The sequence below is a fragment of the Eurosta solidaginis genome, chromosome X, assembly GCF_040869045.1.
Source record: "Eurosta solidaginis isolate ZX-2024a chromosome X, ASM4086904v1, whole genome shotgun sequence".
Classification (NCBI taxonomy): domain Eukaryota; kingdom Metazoa; phylum Arthropoda; class Insecta; order Diptera; family Tephritidae; genus Eurosta; species Eurosta solidaginis.
The window spans coordinates 167,705,899-167,727,654 of record NC_090324.1 but is presented as its reverse complement, the minus strand read 5'-3'; the positions used below and the strand labels follow the sequence as shown (position 1 = coordinate 167,727,654).

At 36.9% G+C, this 21,756-nt stretch overlaps 1 protein-coding gene across 1 annotated transcript in view; it reads right to left on the bottom strand.

Annotated features, from left to right (window-relative positions):
- Positions 1-1,008: 1,008 nt before the first annotated feature.
- MFS17 (Major Facilitator Superfamily Transporter 17) overlaps positions 1,009-21,756 on the bottom strand; it is a 429,249-nt gene continuing 408,501 nt past the window's right edge. The window contains exon 3 of the mRNA XM_067758135.1: positions 1,009-3,719. Coding sequence (XP_067614236.1) covers positions 3,522-3,719 — 198 coding nt within the window. The 3' untranslated portion in view covers positions 1,009-3,521. The remainder of the gene's footprint in view (positions 3,720-21,756) is intronic.

Below are 21,756 nucleotides of genomic sequence, written 5' to 3'. Positions count from 1 at the left end.
GGTATGAACCTTTTTTGTTCATGTGGCTGCGGGTGAAGTCGGTGGTGCAGTACCCCGCCCATGACGACGAGCTAGCCTGGGCCCGCAAGCATACCTGCTTGCCGCCGCTCCTCACCAACCAAACAGTCAGCCATGTAACAACCTTCATCGGCAGAGTGGTAACAATTCTTTAAATGCTTTTTCCCATTCAAATGGGAATAATATTTTTTTTTTCGTGGCCTACTCGAGTGCTAGTTTTGGAAAGATGCTGAAAATACGGGGGTGGGGGCTAGTGCTCCCAGCAACGGACATTGTTGTTATGGTTGGAGCGGCCGTGTTAGCTGGTGGCACCGTAGGGCGTAATAGCAGCGGGTAATTTCAGTTGCTTGCTGAACAACGGAGCTTCTCGAAGGTCGTGGGGGGAGGCGCTTAGGCACAGACTATGGGACGACCTTGGTCGTGAACAGCAACGTACCACAAAAAAAAAGTTACGGGGTCGGCGGATATTATAATCTAGCACTGAATACCCCTGCGACGCAACAATGTTTTGCACGTATCACATTAGCAAGTGTGTGACCGCACAAAAAAGGTTCGTTTCTGGGACACGCAGCCTAAAAAATTTCTCTGGACCAGGATCAGGTTTTGGACCTGGATTGGGCTCAATACCTTCCCGGAGTAGAAGAATATATCACAGTCCCGCTGCAAGGATCTACTGGGAGGACGAAAATTTGTGGGAGGGACGCAACAAATTAACATTAAATGAGAATGCATAGAACATGCTGATTGGGGAAGCGCCGAAATTCCGTGTTTGGTTTTGGTTTTTCACCCACAACTGTTATAACTATTTTATGTCAGATGCTTTGGTAGATAGCAATAGTGTTGTAACTGAATGTTAATACAAAATAGTTGAAATTAAGACACTTGATTGTTCTCTTCCAATTTGCTTGCAAAGAATTACAACTATTGTGATAGCAAGTAATTATTTAGGAAATGTGGGGATGTTCGCTTTAAATAACAAACGATTCTGCTGTTACTCTTAACTGAATCCGTATTCAGTTAAATAATTACTTAACATTTTATTTGATGATAGTATATGTAAATATATATCTAAATTTAAAATATTAGTAGCTTATATTTTATACTTATTGTTGCCCCTATTATGAATCACAACTGAATTTATTGTTGCGTTGTAATCTTCAAAATCGCTTTATGATTTAAAGCTCAACCGTTTTAGTTTAGTTGAGTTCGATATTTTGTCGACAATATTATTATCTACAATCAGCTTAAGCTCTTTTAATTCAGCAACTGCTTTTCGTTATTTCAATGCCTATTATTAAAGCAAAGTATGTTATTTGGACTAGGTAAAAAAGAAATTAAGAAGTATGACAACGTCCTCATAGAATTGCCTAAATCCCTTAAAATCTAACCAGAAAAACTATGCTTGGTGACTTCAACACCATTGTAGGCAATAAGGCATCTTTTACAACGGGTTGAGACTGATTTGCTTCCCAGCGGCTCTAAACATGGTCTTCTGCAACACCAAGTACCTTGTACACCAAGCAACTTGTATCTCTCTTGATTTAAGTACACGAAACCAAATCGATCACGTCATGATAAGCAAACATAGCTCCAGTGGATTGGCTGGAATTACTCGGCATCCAATATACGAACACTTATCTGTGCAGCAAATAAAGAGAATTCAGTGATACAGGAAAAGTTTTCCGTGGAGTAGGCAGACATCTGATAAGTCCCTCACACCTGCTCACTGAGTGCAGTTTTCGACCTGACGATTTAGCCGAGCAGTGGAAGCACGTTGCTATCTAATTACGTAGAGCAGCTCTATTGCGATGAAGAACATTGCTCACACTCGGGCAAAAGAACGATGTCTAGAGGGCCGCGCTGCACACGGCGCAGCAATGTGTGGTATATTGCAACACTATCGTGACGTAAAGAAGGAAGATAGGTGCCTCATAGGAAGTTATAAACCTTTTGCCAAATTGTTCTGGATGGAACTCGCATCTGAAAAGTAAAGAACTTCCCCGTCAAAACATCAATCATACTTAACTACTTTAACGCCGTAGAAGAACTCTTTGCTTCGACGAAAAACGACGCGTTGCAACCAAAACAAAAGACACTTCCTACAGGCATACGTCATAAGCGAGCGCAAGAAGAAGGGTTTGTGAGCGCTACCGGGAGTTGAAAAGGGAAGCGAGACACCTTTACAGAAAAAAAAACTGAGACAGTAAGGCATGAGTGTGAAGAGCTTGACATGATAGCCACCAGGACTAACCGTAAATTTCAATAAAAAATTCAGAGACAGATGGAAGGTTTTACTCCTGTAAGAACGAAAATGGTGACCTTGTAACCGATGTCCAGAGAGTACATCGATTACGGAGGGAACACTGATCTGCCCCCAAATGGAGAGAGCGATGTACCACCCAGGGATGATGAACGCGATGATGATGGTATTAATGTTTCTCCGCCCATCATCCGGAGATTCAAATACGGCGGCGAGGAGTTGGTAAGGTGCATGCATCAGAATCCTTGCAAAATATGTTCGGACGAGTCTATGACCAATGATTTTAGTCTAAGTGTACTTTGCCCAGTCCACATGAAAGGGGTCATGCAAACTTCGCCAAAATTCGCTAAATCAGCCTTCCTAATATCGCATATAAAGTCCTGTCAAGTGCATTGTGCGCGAGATTGAAATCCGCCGTGAATCGGCTAATTGGACATTATCAGTACGGCTTCAGACCTGGAAAGTCTGCCATCGCCCAGATTTTTGCAATGCGCCAAATCTTGGAAAAACCCGCCAAAAAAATTTTCACATTAACCTCCTCGTCGATTTTAAAACCTCCTTCGGCAGCTCCAAAAAAGCTGCCTATATGTCGCTATATATGAACTTGGTTTCCCGCAAATCTTAAACTAAACGAGGCTTCAGACTGTGAGAAAATAGCACTAGATGCAAAGCTTATCCTCTCTGGAATAATATTCTATAAAAGAGTGCTATTACTGGCGTATGCTGACAGCATTAATATCATTGGCCTGAACACCCGCGCGTAAGTCCTACATACTCCACTGGAAAAGCAGGAGTAAAAGATGGGTTTGATGGTGGATAGGGACAATATCTGCAAAATCGCGCGTTGGAAACCATGCCACTGATGGCAATCTTAATGCCGATATAGTAAAAAACCTCGAGTATTTGTAAACAACAGCATTAACACAAAAAACAACATGACCTTTGAAATGCAGGGAATAATTACGATTGCCAATAAATGCTTCTTTGAAATAGGTGGGCAAGTGAAAAGTAAAGTCCTCTCTCGAAAAATGAAATTCATGCTCTACAAGTCATTTATCCGCAATGCCGCTTTAATTATTATTAAAAATAATTATTATCAAAAAAAATGTGTTGAGTTATGTTGTTACCCTTACAACACAACTAAATCCAGTTGTGAATCAAAATGGGGGATATGTTTGGACATCCAAAATTAGAAGAAAGTCAGCAGATATATTTTGTTAAGTACATATGGAAACAAATATGTCTATAGTAAGTGTTTCGGCATAGCATCCTCATCCTTTCTTTTCAGTATTTGGCTTTCCTCAGCAGAGCTATCAGTGCGCGGTGGTGGAAAGTTCCAAATTTGTACCTCCGCTGTACCATAGATTTGAAAAAATCCATACGATAAGATTGCTATTGCAGATGAAACTCCAAAAACTGATCGCCATTGTTCAATTGAACTCTTAAAAAGAAATCAAATAATAAGGGTTTATATACATATGTATATGAATGTATTATAAATAGACATCAGTCACATAAGTATTTGGTTTTTGACCACGTAAACAAGTTTTTCCTACTCATACATACACTGAACTACACCTTTTCAAGTTTATAATGAGAAAATATAACTTTGTATTGAGTATTGAGAAATATTGCTTAATATTGAGCAAATGCTAACTGATAACACTAGTCAACACGAGAAATTACTTTCAAGTCTAAATATTTAATTTCGATGTATTATGGCCCCCTAAGTACAAAAACACCAAAAATTTAAAATTCTATGGATACGATTTTTTTTTTCTTTTTCTAAAATCACGAATTTTCACAGAGGTCTTTCCATTCATTTTATCATATCTTGGAAATTACTTATCTAACTTCGCTGAGAGAAACACCAGTGGATTCACCGCAAAATTTTCTTCAAGTCTTAATAAGAAAATTTCTTTATATGATCGACACAAGGAAAGCTAGACGTCGAAAAGCTTCAATCACAACAGACTGCCAACGATTTCGCAACTCGACTCTAACACCTGCTCTCTGAGGGCACAACTCATCCTGAAGGAATACAGGAGCAGTGGGAGCATATCTCCAAAGCACTTCATACTGCCGCCGAGGAAGAAATTGGTTACCGGCGGCCACGAAAAAACAACTGGTATGATGAAGAATGCCGCGTTGCAACCGAAAGAAAAGACGCTGCCTACAGGGCTACGTTAAAAGCGAGCGCGACAAGAGGAGTGTGTGAACGCTATCGGGAGTTGAAAAGGGAAGCGAGACGCCTTTTCAGGAAGAAAAAAGCAGAAGCAGAAAGGCGTGAGTGCGAGGAGCTTGAGCTGCTAGCCACCAGGAATAACGCCCGAAAATTCTACCAAAAAATACGGCGACAGACGGGAGGTTTTAAGACCGGGGCAAACTCCTGTAGGAATGAAAACGGCGACCTTGTAACTGATGTCCAGAGAGTGCTTAGATTATGGAGGAAACACTTCTCTGCTCTCCTAAATGGAGGCAGCAATTCACCGCGCAGAGATGAAGAACCCGACCCCGCAATCGATGATGATGGAATATATGTCCCCCCGCCCGATTATGACGAAGTTAGAACAGCAATAACCAGATTGAAAAACAACAAGGCCGTGGGCGCTGATGGATTGCCTGCGGAGCTATTCAAGTTCGGCGGCGAGGAGTTGGTAAGGCGCATGCAGCAGCTTCTTAGCAAAATATGGGCGGACGAAAGCATGCCCGACGGTTGGAATCTAAGTGTTCTTTGCCCAGTCCACAAGAAGGGGGATACTGCAAAATGCACCAACTATCGTGGAATCAGCCTTCTTAATATCGCATATAAGGTCCTTTCAAGTGTATTGTGCGAAAGATTGAAGCCCACCGTGAACCGGCTGATTGGACCTTATCAGTGCGGCTTCAGACCTGGTAAATCTACCATCGACCAGATTTTCACAATGCGCCAAATCTTGGAAAAAACCCGTGAAAAGAGAATCGACACACATCACCTCTTCGTCGACTTTAAAGCCGCCTTCGACAGCACGAAAAGGAGCTGCCTATATGCCGCTATGTCTGAATTTGGTTTCCCCGCAAAACTTATACGGCTGTGCAAAATGACGTTGAGCAACACCATCAGCTCAGTCAGAATTGGGAAGGACCTCTCCGATCCGTTCGAAACTAAACGTGGTTTCAGACAGGGTGAACCCCTATCATGCTATTTCTTTAATTTGATGCTGGAGAAAATTATACTAGCTTTAGAACTTAACCGCACTGGAACAATATACTATAAAAGCGTGCAATTACTGGCATATGCTGAAGACATTGATATCATCGGCCTAAACACCCGCGCTGTTAGTTTTGCTTACTCCAAGCTGGAAAAAGAAGCGGTAAAGATGGGTTTGATGGTGAATGAGGACAAAACGAAGTACCTGCTGTCATCGAGCAAAGAGTCAGCGCATATGCGCCTTGGCAACCACGCTACTGTTGGCAGCCATAATTTCGAAATAGTAAAAGACTTCGTTTATTTGGGAACCAGCATCAACACTAGCAACAACATCAGCACTGAAATCCAGCGAAGAATCAATCTTGCCAATAAATGCTACTTTGGACTAGGTAGGCAATTGAAAAGTAAAGTCCTCTCTCGGCGAACGAAAATCATACTCTACAAGTCACTTATCGTACCCGTCCTGCTATATGGGGCAGAAGCATGGATCATGACAACAGCAGATGAAGCGGCTTTGGGAGTGTTCGAGAGAAAAGTTCTTCGAAAGATTTATGGACCTCTACGCGTTGGCGATGGCGAGTACCGAAGAAGATTTAATGATGAGCTGTACGAGCTATACGCAGACATCAACATAGTCCAGCGAATTAAAACGCAGCGGCTGCGCTGGCTAGGCCATGTTATGCGAATGAAAGATGATGCTCCGGCCAAGAAAGTGTTTCTATCGGAACCCGCCTATGGAAGCAGAGGTAGAGGGCGGCCCCCCCTCCGTTGGAAGGACCAGGTGAAAACGATTTAAACTCCCTTGGTGTGACCAATTGGCGCCGGTTGGCGGAGCGAAGGAGCGACTGGCGCGCCTTGTTGGACGGCCATAACCGTTTAGACGGTTAAGCGCCAATTAAGTAAGTAAGTAAGATCGACGGTTGTGGAGTTATTGACATAAAAATAAATTTTTTTTTTTTTTTTTGCAAAATCGAACATTTTTTTTATATGAGTTAACCGGCGATTGCCCGTATCGCTTTAAATATATGCCTTTTTTTGAACATTTTTTTATTTTTCAAAGATTCATGTAAAATGGAAAGGTTTAAAAACTTACCATTTTTATTTCACGGTCTTAAAACTTTAAATATTATAAATAATTGAAACCTTATTTCGTGAAAATACATGAATAAATGTTGGTTTTATTGACAATAAAGTGAAAATACCCAATTTAGCGAAAATTTTGCATATCAAGCCTATTATTATTTTTGACAAACAAATTATTTAGGTATGACATTTTGCGCAACTTTGTCTTTTTAAAGCTTACTACGGGCATTGCAAGAAATGAGAAAACTCCATAATGACACTCAAGAAAATTTTCCCCGTCAATTTTTCTTAAGGCAAAACGCAGATCATAAGAAAAAATGTCTCATACTGTATGGAAAATTTAAGTTGCCAACGCGGATTTTCGTAAGAAAGAAGTATGGTCATATATATTTGTTATCAAATATATACAACTTTTTCCTTGAGGCATTTATTGCGATGTTCTTAAAATGCTTAAATCATAAAAACAAAAAAATCAAATTATCACTCCGTCATAGAAACTGTTATACCTACCTACTGAACATCCCAGCCTGCACAAGCCATGTAAGGAAGGACTGGCCAGCAAGAACCAATCACGAAGTAGGCACACACAATATAAAATATGCTGCTCTAATAAAAAAGGAGAACGTGATTTTTCCGCCATTACACAACAAGCTTGGATTAGTCAAGAATTTTGTTAAGGCGTTAAACAATTCCATTATATTCAAACAATATTTCCAAAATGATCCACTTCAAAAATTTCTGAAGGTGTTTTTGATGGTCCACAAATCCAAAAACTGCTACAGAGCTAACATTCGAGACGTTGCCATCACCCGATGAAAAGGCTGCTTGGAAATCATTTAGTCTGATCGGGGTCCAAATTATAAGGAAATCATTTCTGATTTACTAACCAACTATTCGAAAATCGGTAAGTAGGGATATGATAAGATTTTTGTATATTCATCATAATTGTAACCTCTAAATTACATATACATATAATTTCAGGTGCAAATATGTCTCTAAAAATGCATTTCTTACACTCCCATTTGGATTTTTTTCCTTAAAATCTTGGTGATGTCAGTGACGAGCATGGAGAACAATTTCACCAACAACTTAAGTCAATGGAGGAGGGTTATCAAGGATTCTGGAACGAAAATATGATGGGGGATTATAATTGGTTTCTTATACGAGAATCAAATTCAGAAAATTACAGTAGACAAGCAAAAATTAGAAACTATTTTTAAATATTTCAAGTACTGAATTTTGTAGAATTTCTTTAATAAAGGTATCTTAAATAGCTAAATAAACAAAAATATTAAAAATTCGTATTTTCCTTCATTCACTTAATTGTTAATATTACCGTTTATCCATGGATTTTCATGAAATAAAGCTTGCCTTATTTGGAATGTTCACAGTTTTACGATCATCTAATAAAAGTTGTAAGTTTTTGTCCCTTTCGATTTTTTACGAATTAAAGAAGAAAAAAAAATGGAAATTTTTAATACAAAAAATCGATTTTTTTACAATGCGATGCAAATAACTCTGAAACCAATAATTATTAAAAAAAATGGTATTTAAACAATTTTAAGGTAATTTCATTTTCTATTATATGCTGTTTTCTCCAACAAAATCGGGCAACCTTTTCCAGAGATATTATAAAATCAATGGATCTCCCTTTTCAAAAAAAAAAAAAAAACAACAAAAACGTATCCATAGAATTTTAAATTTCGACTATTTTTATAATAAGGGAACTATAGCAAATAAAAAAAAATAGTGGTGATCCAGGGTAATGTAAAAAGTTTAATTTTGTAGAGCAGTGTAATGGGAAATCCAACTTGATAATGAGAAAATAAAAATTGATAATGAGAAGCGTAACTTCTTATTGAGAAAACAAAAATTTATAGGGAGACATGTTACTTCATATTGAGAAGCCATAAGTTGATAATGGAATATATAAATTGATAATGAGAAAATATAATTTAATAATGAGACAATAGCAAATTTTAGGATTGTGAGTTAGCTGAAGTTGAGCCAATGCTGCAATATCTCGGGGATATGGTATAAAGACAAGATAAATTATAGCGATGTTTAAAGCACTCGGGAGTTACCAATTCCTTTTTTTACCATAGGATTTTCCCTGTCAATGTAATACCTATACATTTTTTAAAATAAAAAAAGGAAAAATATATAAAATGCATAAAAGTTTTCTTCTTTATTATTAAATGAAATAAAAATAACAAATCCAATAAACAGGAAAACTGAATAATTTCTAATTTAGAAATACAAATATATCTGAAGAGATCTTTGGCGGGGTCGAAACAGCTATAATATCAGCCAGTATGTTTCATTCCTTTCAGTTTTTCCATCGTAAAAATTACAATAATTGAATAATAAAAAATATTGTGAATACATCCCAAATTCATTAAATTTACGAATGTCGTTGTTGTTGTTGTAGCGATAAGGTTGCTCCCCGAAGGCTTTGGGGAGTGTTATCGATGTGATGGTCCTTTGCCGGATACAAATCCGGTACGCTCCGGTACCATAGCACCATTAAGATGCTAGTCCGACCATCTCGGGAACGATTTATTAAACCACATTAAACCTTCAGGCCATTCCCTCCCTCCCTACCCCCAAGTTCCATGAGGAGCTTGGGGTCGCCAGAGCCTCGTCTGTTAGTGAAACAGGATTCGCCGCGGATAGGTGAGGTTGACAATTGGGTTTGGAGAAGCTATATATTGCGCTGGCAAGCTGAAAGGTTGCGCTACACAGCCCCTTGAATCTGGTATTTTAGTTGCCTCTTACGACAGGCATAACTACCACGGGTATATTCTGATCCCCTAACCCGCTGGGGTTAAATTTACGAATGAGGTAAATGATTAGAACATTACGTACACGCACCCATTTTGTTAAAGAAGAGCCTGGGATCAGAAAAATAACAGAATAACACTGGTTAACAACATTTTTGTACATGGGTCGTGCGTATATTTTTTTTATTGCTTTTGCACCCAGAAATAAGAATATGAACATAAAAAGTTTTTGATTTGGTTTTGTTCGAAAAAAATGAGATAAACGAAAAACATGAAAATTCATCAAAATTTGGCATAGATTTGATTTATTCTAGTATAGTAAAAATCAATTTAAGATTTATTCTTATAAATTTAGTTTTAGAATACAGTTTAAATGTTTAAAAATGCTTTTTCCTGCTTTTCTTGCCATATTCGGTAACATTTTCTCTTTTTAACGCCCAAATATAGTCCCCCATCATGCTTTCCGTATACTAGACTTGGTAGCGTTTCTCAAACTCCATTATATCTTGTTGGAATCGCTCGCCCGTGTTCTTCTGAATAAGCTCCCATATTATCTTTGAATTTATCCGGATGTGAATGTAACATATGCATCTTTAGCGACATTCTACATCCGATGGCGGAAAAATTCGTAATCATGCCAGTTATCAGCTCATCATAATTTTCATCCCTATGATTTCCAAGAAAGCCATGAACTACTGCCTTAAAACTTTTTCACGCTAGTTTCTCCTCATTGCTAAGTAGGTCCCGGAAAATATCGCAGTTCATAATTTTTTTTTTTATTTGAGGGCCAACAAAGACTCCAGCTTTAATTTTCGCCTCTGACAGCTTTGGAAAAAAAGTCTGCAAATATTTGAAAGCTTTAGACTCAATATTAAGAGCCTTCAGAAATTGTTTAATAAGGCCCAATTTAATCTGCAATGGCGGCATCAATATATTTTTAGGATCGACAATTGCTTCATGTTTAATATTAAATCTCCCCACTCCATACTCAGTACGTTCAGGCCAATGTTTTTGGCGATAGTGGGCGGCATCACTTCTGCTATCCCATAGGCAAAGATAACAGGAGTGTTTGGTATATCCACCTTGCATTCGAGTAAAAAAACTAACCATCTTGAAGTCTCCAATAACTTCCCACTTGTATTCCGTATATTTGATAGCAGTTAATAGCATTTTAATACTGTCATAATTTTCTTTGAGATGTATGGAATGTGCCAGTGGAATAGATGGAAATTTGTTCCCATTGTGTAGTTGAACTGCTTTTAGACTTTTTGTTGACCTGTCGATAAAGAGGCGCCATTCATTTGTATTACAAGGAATACCAATTGCTTCAAATAAATCTTTCACGTCATAGCAAAAACAGAGTCCATCTTCCTTACTGTAGAAACAAGAAAATTCTTCATGACGATTTCTTTGCCGATACATTCGAACATCAGAAGTAAGTAAATTTCGTTGTTTAAGCCGCGATGCTAATAACTCTGCTTTGTCTTTTGATAGATTTAAGTCTCTTATTAAGTCATTGAGATCTTTAGAGTTGATTAGATCTGGTATTCCTGGTACAAATTGAGGAACAAATTCGGAATGTACGGATGCAGATGAACTCGGTGTTTGAAAGCTGCCTTAAGGGAATAGTTGCTTTTCCAACACAGGTGGATCAGGTACAGGATTTTGTTCCGAATGTGGTACTGGAGCGGATGTCAATGGTAGTTCCGGATATATTGTTTTCCTTAAGCGTTTCCCTTTCAGTGGTTTCGCTTCACAAAAATAGCAATCAGTGTCATGATTACTCGGTTCCCTCCCAATCCTCGGCACTGCGAACTTCATGGCTCTTTTCTCACCCTGGTACCAAAATATAATAAAACGTATAGCATTTCATAACAATTTCAGTTACAGTACAATAAAAAAGAGAAAATAAACTTACGCTCCAGAATGCTTCTGCAAGAGTTACATGAAGCATGTGGAGCCCATTTTTTGTCCTGGTTTTTAACAGGTAGACCGAAGTAGGTTAGGTAGGTCTCGCAAATCCTTGTGTTTTTAGTTAAATCAAATTTTTTTGTCTTCTTTTAATACATTCGCCACATATATAGCAAAACGAATTAGCCGCTTGTTTAAAACTTCTCGAAGACATCATTCCTCTGTGATATGCAAAACGAGTGACCCAAGAAACTACAGCTTCTTAAAAAAAATGTTAATTACAAAAACGCTATCAGGTAGCTGGCTAGCTATTGCAAGGCCTGCCAATCCGTCAGTAAAAGTTTCGATGAGTTTCTTAATATGTACTTAACGAATTGCCAAATCTACCTAAACTCATGTGTATCTGGGACCTTTTATCTCCTTTTTACTGTTTCTCATCCACATTTGTTTGTTTTTTTTTTTTAAGATGAGTATGTTGTGCTTTAAGTAGATCTTTTTTCGATGCATCGCTGCATCAGGTAGCTACCCGCCGCCCTCTATCGACAGAAATAGCGCGAAAGGACCTACATTAGCCTGGTGCAAAAATGCTAAATTTTCAAATCGCTATAACTTCTACAAAACCAAATATTTTTGATTCGTAATTGCAACTTTTTTTTATAGAATTGAACATAGAATCCGAATATATAGGTATATAGAGTGACTACAACACACAGATCTGAAGTTCAAGGGAAGATGCTATATCCCGCAAACGCCCACCCGCAATGCCGCTTTAATTATTATTAAAAATAATTATTATCAAAAAAAATTTGTTGAGTTATGTTGTTACCCTTACAACACAACTAAATCCAGTTGTGAATCAAAATGGGGGATATGTTTGGACATCCAAAATTAGAAGAAAGTCAGCAGATATATTTTGTTAAGTACATATGGAAACAAATATGTCTATAGTAAGTGTTTCGGCATAGCATCCTCATCCTTTCTTTTCAGTATTTGGCTTTCCTCAGCAGAGCTATCAGTGCGCGGTGGTGGAAAGTTCCAAATTTGTACCTCCGCTGTACCATAGATTTGAAAAAATACATACGATAAGATTGCTATTGCAGATGAAACTCCAAAAACTGATAGCCATTGTTCAATTGAACTCTTAAAAAGAAATCAAATAATAAGGGTTTATATACATATGTATATGAATGTATTATAAATAGACATCAGTCACATAAGTATTTGGTTTTTGACCACGTAAACAAGTTTTTCCTACTCATACATACACTGAACTACACCTTTTCAAGTTTATAATGAGAAAATATCACTTTGTATTGAGTATTGAGAAATATTGCTTAATATTGGGCAAATGCTAACTGATAACACTAGTCAACACGAGAAATTACTTTCAAGTCTAACTATTTAATTTCGATGTATTATGGCCCCCTAAGTACAAAAACACCCAAAATTTAAAATTCTATGGATACGATTTTTTTTTTTCTTTTTCTAAAATCACGAATTTTCACAGAAGTCTTTCCATTCAGTTTATCATATCTTGGAAATTACTTATCTAACTTCGCTGAGAGAAACACCAGTGGATTCACCGCAAAATTTTCTTCAAGTCTTAATAAGAAAATTTCTTTATATGATCGACGGTTGTGGAGTTATTGACATAAAAATAAAATTTTTTTTTTTTTTTTGCAAAATCGAACATTTTTTTTATATGAGTTAACCGGCGATTGCTCGTATCGCTTTAAATATATGCCTTTTTTTGAACATTTTTTTATTTTTCAAAGATTCATGTAAAATGGAAAGGTTTAAAAACTTACCATTTTTATTTCACGGTCTTAAAACTTTAAATATTATAAATAATTGAAACCTTATTTCGTGAAAATACATGAATAAATGTTGGTTTTATTGACAATAAAGTGAAAATACCCAATTTAGCGAAAATTTTGCATATCAAGCCTATTATTATTTTTGACAAACAAATTATTTAGGTATGACATTTTGCGCAACTTTGTCTTTTTAAAGCTTACTATGGGCATTGCAAGAAATGGTAAAACTCCATAATGACACTCAAGAAAATTTTCCCCGTCAATTTTTCTTAAGGCAAAACGCAGATCATAAGAAAAAATGTCTCATACTGTATGGATAATTTAAGTTGCCAACGCGGATTTTCGTAAGAAAGAAGTATGGTCATATATATTTGTTATCAAATACATACAACTTTTTCCTTGAGGCATTTATTGCGATGTTCTTAGAATGCTTAAATCATAAAAACAAAAAAATCAAATTATCACTCCGTCATAGAAACTGTTATACCTACCTACTGAACATCCCAGCCTGCACAAGCCATTTCCCATAGCATATGAACTTTCGCACACGCCGTAAATATGAAGGAGACTTATGAAACCATGTCCAAACTTTTAAAATATATTCATTATGAAAAACACGATTGGAAAATATGTTGCGAATAGAAAGTGGTAGCTTTACTAACTGGACTACAAGGTGGTTACACAAAACATTGTTGTTTTCTTTGCCTTTGGGATAGCCGAGATCGAAGCGCACATTATGTAAGGAAGGACTGGCCAGCAAGAACCAATCACGAAGTAGGCACACACAATATAAAATATGCTGCTCTAATAAAAAAGGAGAACGTGATTTTTCCGCCATTACACAACAAGCTTGGATTAGTCAAGAATTTTGTTAAGGCGCTAAACAATTCCATTATATTCAAACAATATTTCCAAAATTATCCACCTCAAAAATTTCTGAAGGTGTTTTTGATGGTCCACAAATCCAAAAACTGCTACAGAGCTAACATTCGAGACGTTGCCATCACCCGATGAAAATGCTGCTTGGAACTCATTTAGTCTGATCGGGGTCCAAATTATAAGGAAATCATTTCTGATTTACTAACCAACTATTCGAAAATCGGTAAGTAGGGATATGATAAGATTTTTGTATATTCATCATAATTGTAACCTCTAAATTACATATACATATAATTTCAGGTGCAAATATATCTCTAAAAATGCATTTCTTACACTCCCATTTGGATTTTTTTCCTTAAAATCTTGGTGATGTCAGTGACGAGCATGGAGAACAATTTCACCAACAACTTAAGTCAATGGAGGAGGGTTATCAAGGATTCTGGAACGAAAATATGATGGGGGATTATAATTGGTTTCTTATACGAGAATCAAATTCAGAAAATTACAGTAGACAAGCAAAAAGTAGAAACTATTTTTAAATATTTCAAGTACTGAATTTTGTAGAATTTCTTTAATAAAGGTATCTTAAATAGCTAAATAAACAAAAATATTAAAAATTCGTATTTTCCCTTCATTCACTTAAATGTTAATATTACCGTTTATCCATGGATTTTCATGAAATAAAGCTTGCCTTATTTGGAATGTTCACAGTTTTACGATCATCTAATAAAAGTTGTAAGTTTTTGTCCCTTTCGATTTTTTACGAATTAAAGAAGAAAAAAAAAAATGGAAATTTTTAATACAAAAAATCGATTTTTTTACAATGCGATGCAAATAACTCTGAAACCAATAATTATTAAAAAAAAATGGTATTTAAACAATTTTAAGGTAATTTCATTTTCTATTATATGCTGTTTTCTCCAACAAAATCGGACAACCCTTTCCAGAGATATTATAAAATCAATGGATCTCCCTTTTCAAAAAAGGCAAATCTTAGAAAACAAAAAAAAAAAAACAACAAAAACGTATCCATAGAATTTTAATTTCGACCATTTTTATAATAAGAAGACTATAGCAAATAAAAAAAAATAGTGGTGATCCAGGGTAATGCAAAAAGTTTAATTTTGTAGAGCAGTGTAATGGGAAATCCAACTTGATAATGAGAAAATAAAAATTGATAATGAGAAGCGTAACTTCTTATTGAGAAAACAAAAATTTATAGGGAGAAATGTTACTTCATATTGAGAAGCCATAAGTTGATAATGGAATATATAAATTGATAATGAGAAAATATAATTTAATAATGAGACAATAGCAAATTTTAGGATTGTGAGTTAGCTGAAGTTGAGCCAATGCTGCAATATCTCGGGGATACGGTATAAAGACAAGATAAATTATAGCGATGTTTAAAGCACTCGGGAGTTACCAATTCCTTTTTTTACCATAGGATTTTCCCTGTCAATGTAATACCTATAAATTTTTTTAAATAAAAAAAGGAAAAATATATAAAATGCATAAAAGTTTTCTTCTTTATTATTAAATGAAATAAAAATAACAAATCCAATAAACAGGAAAACTGAATAATTTCTAATTTAAAAATACAAATATATCTGAAGAGATCTTTGGCGGGGTCGAAACAGCTATAATATCAGCCAGTATGTTTCATTCCTTTCAGTTTTTCCATCGTAAAAATTACAATAATTGAATAATAAAAAATATTGTGAATACGTCCCAAACTCATAAAATTTACGAATGCCGTTGTTGTTGTTGTAGCGATAAGGTTGCTCCCCGAAGGCTTTGGGGAGGGTTATCGATGTGATGGTCCTTTGCCGGATACAAATCCATTAAGGTGCTAGCCCGACCATCTCGGGAACGATTTATTAAACCACATTAAACCTTCAGGCCATTCCCTCCCTCCCTACCCCCAAGTTCCATGAGGAGCTTGGGGTCGCCAGAGCCTCGTCTGTTAGTGAAACAGGATTCGCCGCGGATAGGTGAGGTTGACAATTGGGTTTGGAGAAGCTATATATTGCGCTGGCAAGCTGAAAGGTTGCGCTACACAGCCCCTTGAATCTGGTATTTTAGTTGCCTCTTACGACAGGCATAACTACCGCGGGTATATTCTGATCCCCTAACCCGCTGGGGTTAAATTTACGAATGAGATAAATGATTAGACCATTACGTACACGCACCCATTTTGTTAAAGAAGAGCCTGGGATCAGAAAAATAGCAGAATAACACTGGTTAACAACATTTTTGTACATGGGTCGTGCGTATATTTTTTTTATTGCTTTTGCACCCAGAAATAAGAATATGAACATAAAAAGTTTTTGATTTGGTTTTGTTCGACAAAAATGAGATAAACGAAAAACATGAAAATTCATCAAAATTTGGCATAGATTTGATTTATTCTAGTATAGTAAAAATCAATTTAAGATTTATTCTTATAAATTTAGTTTTAGAATACAGTTTAAATGCTTAAAAATGCTTTTTCCTGCTTTTCCTGCCATATTCGGTAACATTTTCTCTTTTTAACGCCCAAATATAGTCCCCCATCATGATTTCCGCGTTTCTCAAACTCCATTATATCTTGTTGGAATCGCTCGCCCGTGTTCTTCTGAATAAGCTCCCATATTATCTTTGAATTTATCCAGATGTGAATGTAACATGTGCATCTTTAGCGACATTCTACATCCGATGGCGGAAAAATTCGTAATCATGCCAGTTATCAGCTCATCATAATTTTCATCCCTATGATTTCCAAGAAAGCCATGAACTACTGCCTTAAAACTTTTTCACGCTAGTTTCTCCTCATTGCTAAGTAGGTCCCGGAAAATATCGCAGTTCATAATTTTTTTTTTTTATTTGAGGGCCAACAAAGACTCCAGCTTTAATTTTCGCCTCTGACAGCTTTGGAAAAAAAGTCTGCAAATATTTGAAAGCTTTAGACTCAATATTAAGAGCCTTCAGAAATTGTTTAATAAGGCCCAGTTTAATCTGCAATGGCGGCATCAATATATTTTCAGGATCGACAATTGCTTCATGTTTAATATTAAATCTCCCCACTCCATACTCAGTACGTTCAGGCCAATGTTTTTGGCGATAGTGGGCGGCATCACTTCTGCTATCCCATAGGCAAAGATAACAGGAGTGTTTGGTATATCCACCTTGCATTCGAGTAAAAAAAGTAACCATCTTGAAGTCTCCAATAACTTCCCACTTGTATTCCGTATATTTGATAGCAGTTAATAGCATTTTAATACTGTTATAATTTTCTTTGAGATGTATGGAATGTGCCAGTGGAATAGATGGAAATTTGTTCCCATTGTGTAGTTGAACTGCTTTTAGACTTTTTGTTGACCTGTCGATAAAGAGGGACCATTCATTTGTATTACAAGGAATACCAATTGCTTCAAATATATCTTTCACGTCATAGCAAAAACAGAGTCCATCTTCCTTACTGTAGAAACAAGAAAATTCTTCATGACGATTTCTTTGCCGATATATTCGAACATAAGAAGTAAGTAAATTTCGTTGTTTAAGCCGCGATGCTAATAACTCTGCTTTGTCTTTTGATAGATTTAAGTCTCTTATTAAGTCATTGAGATCTTTAGAGTTGATGAGATCTGGTATTCCTGGTACAAATTGAGGAACAAATTCGGAATGTACGGATGCAGATGAACTCGGTGTTTGAAAGCTGCCTTGAGGGAATAGTTGCTTTTCCAACACAGGTGGATCAGGTACAGGATTTTGTTCCGAATGTGGTACTGGAGCGGATGTCGATGGTAGTTCCGGATATATTGTTTTCCTTAAGCGATTCCCTTTCAGTGGTTTCGCTACACAAAAATAGCAATCAGTGTCATGATTACTCGGTTCCCTCCCAATCCTCGGCACTGCGAACTTCATGGCTCTTTTCTCACCCTGGTACCAAACTATAATAAAACGTAAAGCATTTCATAACAATTTCAGTTACAGTACAATAAAAAAGAGAAAATAAACTTACGCTCCAGAATGCTTCTGCAAGATTTACATGAAACATGTGGAGCCCATTTTTTGTCCTGGTTTTTAACAGGTAGACCGAAGTAGGTTAGGTAGGTATCGCAAATCCTTGTGTTTTTAGTTCAATCAAATTTTTTTGTCTTCTTTTAATATATTCGCCACATATATAGCAAAACGAATTAGCCTTTTGTTTAAAACTTCTCGAAGACATCATTTCTCTGTGATATGCAAAAACATAGTGTCGCCCACAACGAGTGACCCAAGAAACTACAGCTTCTTAAAAAAAATTTTAATTACAAAATCGCTATCAGGTAGCTGGCTAGCTATTGCAAGGCCTGCCAATCCGTCAGTAAAAGTTTCGATGAGTTTCTTAATATGTACTTAACGAATTGCCAAATCTACCTAAACTCATGTGTATCTGGGACCTTTTATCTCCTTTTTACTGTTTCTCAGCCACATTTTTTTGTTTTTTTTTTAAGATGAGTATGTTGTGCTTTAAGTAGATCTTTTTTCGATGCATCGCTGCATCAGGTAGCTACCCGCCGCCCTCTATCGACAGAAATAGCGCGAAAGGACCTACATTAGCCTGGAGCAAAAATGCTAAATTTTCAAATCGCTATAACTTCTACAAAACCAAATATTTTTGATTCGTAATTGCAAATTTTTTTATAGAATTGAACATAGAATCCGAATATATAGGGCAAAACCTATGTACAAAAAAAAATTTGTTTTGTTGACCTGTGTAATTGTATGCATTTAATCGACTTGACGGCCGTAGTGGTGTGTTGGTAGCGAGCTCCGCCTATCACACCGAAGATTGTGGGTTCAAGTCCAGAGCGAAAACAACATCAAAAATCAATAAACAAGTTGTTTCACATAGGAACAGTGATTTGGCAAGCACTCCGAGTGTATTTCTGAGATGAAAAGCTTCTCGGTGAAAACTCAAAGGACTTGCAAATGCCGCCCGGAGAAGGCTTAAAATATGGGACCTAAAGAATTAAAAATTTGCACGACGCAAATTTAAATGAATTTAATTTTGTTTTCATTTATCGACCCTAAAAAATAATAAAAAACTGCTAAAAAATTCGGGTGTTCATTTTTTCGAACTTATTATTTTATTTGACTTTTTAACAAATATTCTACAAGTGTAGATTGCCGGGCACATAAAGGTTAGGTATTAAATTATCATAGAATTATATTTTATTATACCCAGCTGTACTTGTACACAGGCTATTATAACTTTGATTGGATAACGGTTGGTTGTACAGGTATAAAGGAGTCTAGATAGATATAGACTTCCATATATCACAATCACCCGTATCGAAAAAAAATTTGATCAAGCCATGTCCGCCTGTCTGTCCGTCCGTTAACACCATAAGTTGTGCCAAATTCAGTATACGACACCAGAATAGATTGGTATTGAAAATGAGCGAAATCGGACGTAACCAAACTCACTTTTTCGATCAAAAATTTCGAAAAATGGAAACTATGAGATTATCCAAAAACTAATACCGCTAGCTAATGAAATCTGATAGGTGGATTGGTTTTATAACGCAAAATATAAACTCCAAAAAATTCCAGAAATTTCACAAGCCGTAAAGCAAAAGCCGATAAAGATATTACATTGAAATTTAGCAGAGACACTTGCCAAATTTTATAAACTGAGTGAAAAAATTTTGAAATTGGGCTCTTTTTTTGTTGCTCTTTCCAACATAGTTTTAATGCCATAAGTGGAAGAAAATCTCCAAATCCGAACGAAATTTGGCATAAACATTTGTTTAATAGCTACAACTATTTGCTATGAAAATGGGCGAACCCGCCTTAAAGTCACTCCTACTTTTTTATAAAAGGTCTAAAAATGTGTCTGTAGTATTCGGAAAACAATAGGGGTGTACACATTATGTCTCTAGAGGACGACTGCACCTAGTTTAAAGAGAATTTGTATTTAGGAATGGAAAGCGTATGAGGTGGGTTTTGTCGATGGCTGAGGTAGCACTCAGTCAAACCAGGGCCAAGTAGACGTCCTACAAACCCCCACTTAATACAACACAGTATTTATCTGCTAATGACAAATGCACACACACACACGTCTTGAAGGATAGGGAGGGCAGCAGTTTTCCGTACCAAGACAGTAGTTGGAGAGAAATGGCCGGACGTAACAGTGCGCGACGGACGGAGTAGGTGAGGATGGACGGGGTCGGACTTTTCCCCGGCAGGAAGATGGTAGGGGATCAGGCAATAGCAGCAGCGGAGAATCAGGACAGCCACAGCCGAACGGCAGGTGCCAGCAACGGCGGGTATGGCGACGGAAACAATAGGGCGACGGAGCGCGTGCCAGTGGCGTAGCCAGGGAGGAGTGTGGGTTCCAAGGTTAGGCTATATTACGTTTTAAAGAAGATTAACAGTGGGGGCTCTTATGGGCGTATGCTGTTGGTTGTTCTTGTAGGCCGCCGCTATCTCAGTGGCGGTTACGAGAGGGACCTGCGAGGAATGAAGAAATAGTGAATAATGGCTCGCTAGCTGGACGGCACCGGTCCCATGCCTGCGCGACGGCAGGGATGGGCGCGGAGTTGTACCAGCCGGAACTCCGTAGGCCGATCCGTGGGCTGAGGGGAAGTGCACCCTGGCGGCACAGCGGTAACCCCTTTAGCTGATGAATCGGTCTACGGCCGGAGCTGGGGCGAAGGGTCAGGTGGCCATAAGGCCAATATATCTCAATTTTAGCTTAAATTTCGTTTAAGAAATTTATATTTACTTCTCTTATTTGCATAAATTAAATAATTTGATAATATAATGAATCTTAAGAATCAGATAAATATGTACCCAATTAGCTACAGAATATTAAACAGAATATAAATATCTTAATCTACGTTAGTTAGTTTTGCTATATTCATAAAAAGAGGCGCAGATGCTATCGTGGTAGCTTTCTACTGTTTCATAAGTTGTAGCCTTAATATGTGAAATATTGGGGATCCAGCAGTGAATTTAAGCTATAATCTCTCTAGACTTAAGGTATAGATTTAAATCACCCTAGAATCAAAAATTTTTTCATGCAGACCTGTCGTAAGGATTTCTCACAGCTCTGATTCAAAATGGCTGATGGAGAAAGTGCAGTTCCTAAAAAGCACCAATATGTAATAATCTTTAGATTTGAATACAGCAGTTTCTTAATCCTTGCGACCAGAGCAAATTTTTTCAACTTACATAATTTCAGTGCGGAAGCAATGTAAGGTCTCACCAAAAATTTCTGAACATAAAGATGTTGCATGTTGAACTTCATTGGAAAGCAGCGGAGCTTCACATAATTCTGGTAGGACACTTCCACCACACCACAAACTTCAACACAATTTTTAACATAATTTAAGCATACAAAATAGACTGATTGGAGTTTTAGAGAGTAAAAGTTAAAGTTCTGAACAGATTTGCTGAATAAAAAGTGTATAAATCATTGCTAAATAACAAATAAAGACAGTGGTAGTTTAACACATCCTGCTGTGATAAGTGGTGAATGTGACCTACTAGAGGTTTGTGAAGGTTGCTTGGCACTATTTTTCGCGCATGCAACATCTCTTTAAAATTGTCTCTGGTTTCACATACACTAAAACACATCGCTTGTTTCTGTTTTCCGTTTCGGTGCTGTCTATCCGCAAAGCATTTAGTGAAATAAACCCAGGAATTTCAAAGCGTTCAGATTTATTACACGATGTCTCGACAAAGCACAGTATACCTGAGGATAGCATTAGGATGACATTATTTATATCAATTAGGTGAGCATGAAGAGAAAGCATAAAGTTAGATGTTGTGACCAAATCTTTT